The 3,914-nt window shown below is 38.9% G+C and overlaps 1 protein-coding gene across 1 annotated transcript; it reads left to right on the top strand.

Annotated features, from left to right (window-relative positions):
- Positions 1-947: 947 nt before the first annotated feature.
- Positions 948-1,409, top strand: LOC137765957 (translationally-controlled tumor protein-like). Its single transcript, XM_068545687.1, has one exon. It carries the CDS (start codon positions 993-995, stop codon positions 1,407-1,409), a length of 417 nt encoding a protein of 138 aa, XP_068401788.1. The 5' UTR covers positions 948-992.
- The last annotated feature ends 2,505 nt before the right edge of the window (positions 1,410-3,914 follow it).

Genomic DNA, 3,914 nt, shown 5'->3' with positions numbered 1-3,914 from the left:
TCGGACATGGTGATCACCGTCTTAATAACTTAATTATATTTTCAGTCTTGCCCAAATATGTATCCTCTAAATACAGATTTCTTGGCATCTTTGGGTCAAAAATGGCAATTCAAAATCTATTAGTTAATTTGCAATTCATAGTAACCCTAGATATGCCTCCAGCTAACACAACTCTGCCTCACTCAAAACTGGACCAATGTAAGGACATCCGAATAGCACGGAAAGCTAGAATTGAATAGGAGAATAAACACAAGTGCTCACTTTGAGTGATTGCACGGAGTGCAGATTGTTTTGGGAGCATGCTAAGATCATTCTAAGTTGCATGCGAGTGGAAGATGATTTGGAATTTAGTATGAGCCAGAAATCCCATTTTGTAGGAAACAAATAAATAAATGTCACACATTTGTACAAACAGGTAACCAGTGCATTTGGGGAATTCTGCCTCTTGGAAAAGACAAACTATTCATTGTGTGTTATCAGAACTATAAAAAAAAAAATCACAAATATTCAAAATGACATTTTCTTCAACTATAGGAAACAAAACCAGAAAACAGCTAGACTACTATTAGATAAAAATGTTTTAATTGAGTTGATTTTCTAAATAAGTATCACTGCATTTTTCTATCCTTATTGTAAACAAAACAACTTCAATTTTATGCTAATTCATATACAAATATACTCTAAATTTATGTACTTATAAAGAATTTCTTTAAATGTATAGTGACAGCTATTTTTCCAGATTGATTGTTATCATGAGTTTGCCTTTTCAAGTGGTATATAATCCTTGACCTCTTAAAGAAACTGCATGTTGCGCTTCCGTCCTTTCCCTCGCCCCCGCCCCTGCCGCAGGCCCAGCGCCGCTCTGACTGCACCGCGCTTGCTCTGAGCTCGCGGCAGCTCCATCTACCGGGACCTCATCAGCCATGCTGAGGTGCTTTCCGACATCTACAAGGCAGGTCACCAATGGGCTGTGTCTGGAGGTGGAGGGGAAGATGGTCAGTAGGACAGAGGGTAACATTGATGACTCGCTCACTGGTGGAAATGCCTCTGCTGAAGGTCCTGAGGAGGAAGGTACAGAAAGCACAGAAATCACTGGTGTCGATATTGTCATGAACCATCACTTGCAGGAAACCAGCTACACAAAAGAAGCTTACAAGAAGTACATCAAAGATTACATGAAGTCCATCAAAGGGAAACTTGAAGAACAGAGACCAGAAAGAGTAAAACGTTTTATGACAGGGGCTGCAGAACAAATCGAGCACATACTTGCTAATTTCAACAACTGCCAGCTCCTTATTGGTGAAAACATGAATCCAGATAGCATGTTTGTTCTGCTAGACTACCGTGAGGATGGTGTGAGCCCATATATGATTTTCTTTAAGGGTGGTTTAGAAATGGAAAAATCTTAACAAATTTGGCTGTTCCTTTGGATCTAGCACCTGTCGTCATAACTGGCTGGCTGCAGCTTTCCATTCACACAACACCAGGACTTAGACAAATGGGACTGATGTCATTTTGAGCTCTTCATTTATTTTAACAGTTGATTTATTTGGAGGGGAAGCATTGTTTTTGAGAAAAAAGGTATGTCACGTAGGTTGTCTAAAAATAAAATGCATTTAAACTCATTTGAGGGAATGCCTCTTAGTTTAATATGTAATATCTAAATCCATCCTGTGTAGCCTTCCTGGAGAAGCTAGAGCCTGGTTGTAGACAACTACTAGAAAGCATAAGACCATCTTCAGATAACTTCTACAGTGAAAACCACTTCTGGCACTTGGAATATAAACAAGAATCAAAAGTAATTGAGTTGAAATAAAGGGAAAGACCATGCTCATAGCAGTGCCAGCATTTGAAGTGGATTTCTTACACATTTCATCACCTACAAATGGAAGTAGTTAACTCTGGAAGAGATGACCAAAAGAATACAAAAAGACTAACACAGTTGGAAGCAAAAAAAAAAAAAAAAAAAGAAAGAAACTGTATGTTGCTCTCCCACAAATAACCACCACGTGTAGATACATATTTTTTTGTTTTCACTTCTAACATTCTACAGAGCAGAGCAGCAACAAGTAGGATTGTATACTATAAACTTGTACACAGTCCTATAGTGTCAAAAAGTAGTTTATGAGGTTTTTAGAAAGCACCAGTAAGAGAGCCAGAGAGACAATGTTGGGGTCTTTGATTTCCCTAACAGATTGAAGAGACACTGTGTAAATAGCACAGCTGTGTTGATACACATGCACTGTCACCTTGACTTCTGGGTGATCTGATTGTTCATGTGACATTGTTTTCTTCTTTGCTCATCAGTACAGCAAGCTGCTCATATGAAAGAATTGGCTAGTTACTTCTGTTTCTGTGGTTATAGATGCCCAAACAAAAGTAAAATCATTTAAAGTCTATTCTGTTAACTGTGTGCGGCAAACAGAATAATACCCCTCACCCCTCCCATTTCTACAAAGATGTTCATGCCCTAATCCCTGGAATCTAAGAATCTGTTGTGTTAGGTGACAAAGGATCTCTGCAGATGAAATGGAGGTCACATACTTTATTGAGATTGCCCTGGATTATCTGTATGAGGTCAGTGTGGCAATGGAAGAAGCTGGAGTGATTCAAAGCATGAAAGGGACTACACCTGTCTTTGGTGACTTTGAAAATGGGAGAAGGTGGCCAAGAGCCATGCAGTGTGGATGGTCTCAGGAAGCTGAGTGCATGTAGTGCATATAATGCAGCCATTCCACTCCTCAGCATTTACCTGACAGAAATGAAAGTGTATGCTGTACAAAGACTTGTACACGGATGTTCATAGCACCATCATTTATAATAGCCCAAAATGGAAACAACTAAACTTTCTATCAACAAGTGAAAGGTAAACATATTGTAATATAATCATGCAAGGAAATACTACACATAAAAACAGGAATTATTATAACATACTACAACATGAATGTATCTCAAATAATTATACTGAGTAAAAGAAGCCAGACAAAAAAAAGAGTGTATACTGTTTGGTTACATTTGTATAAAAACTATAGAAAATTAGGGACTTCTCTGGTGGCACAGTGGTTAAGAATCCGCCTGCCAATGCAGGGGACACGGGTTCGAGCCCTGGTCCGTGAAGATCTCACGTGCTGCGGAGCAACTAAGCCCATGCGCCACAACTGCTGAGCCTGCGCTCTAGAGCCCGCGAGCCACAACTACTGGAGCCTGGGTGCCTAGAGCCTGTGCTCCACAAGAGAAGACACTGCAATGAGAAGCCCACGAACTGCAATGAAGAGTAGCCCCCACTCGCCACAACTAGAGACAAGCCCACATGCAGCAACGAAGACCCAATGCAGCCAAAAATAAATAAATAAATATAATAAATTTATTTTTTAAAAAAACTACAGAAAATTAAAACTAATCCATAGTGGTAAAAAGCTCACCAATGATGGGTGGAGGTCGAGGGGGGGCATGGAATGGAGGTAGGCAAGAATGAAGGATTACTTAGTGGCACATGGAAACTTCTGCAGGTGATGGGTATTATATATTAATTATTTTGATATTGCAGGTAGTTTTACAGGGGTAAAAATCTGTAGAATACCTTCACATTGACATTTAACTACATGAAATCTATTTGTATGTCAGTTGCATCTCAATCTAAGCCAATAAAAATCTTGGTAATAAATGACACCTAGGTGTCTCACTTAGTAAGCAGGATGCTTCTGTATGATCTTGAATGAAATATGAACCGTAAAAGTATTTGCTATCTATAGTAAAAACACATTTTTGCTGTAGGCAAATAAGCTTTGTGTATGTGATGTCTTGAATATCCATTGACTACTTTAGTACGTTACACAGAATTTTAAAATTGTCAGTAGACTGTAGGTAAAATACTTAAAAGAGACTCTCAGTTCCTTGGCTGAAATCTCTAGTTA

Source organism: Eschrichtius robustus, chromosome 6 (assembly GCF_028021215.1).
Source record: "Eschrichtius robustus isolate mEscRob2 chromosome 6, mEscRob2.pri, whole genome shotgun sequence".
Taxonomy (NCBI): domain Eukaryota; kingdom Metazoa; phylum Chordata; class Mammalia; order Artiodactyla; family Eschrichtiidae; genus Eschrichtius; species Eschrichtius robustus.
This window is presented reverse-complemented; position numbering and strand designations above follow the sequence as displayed.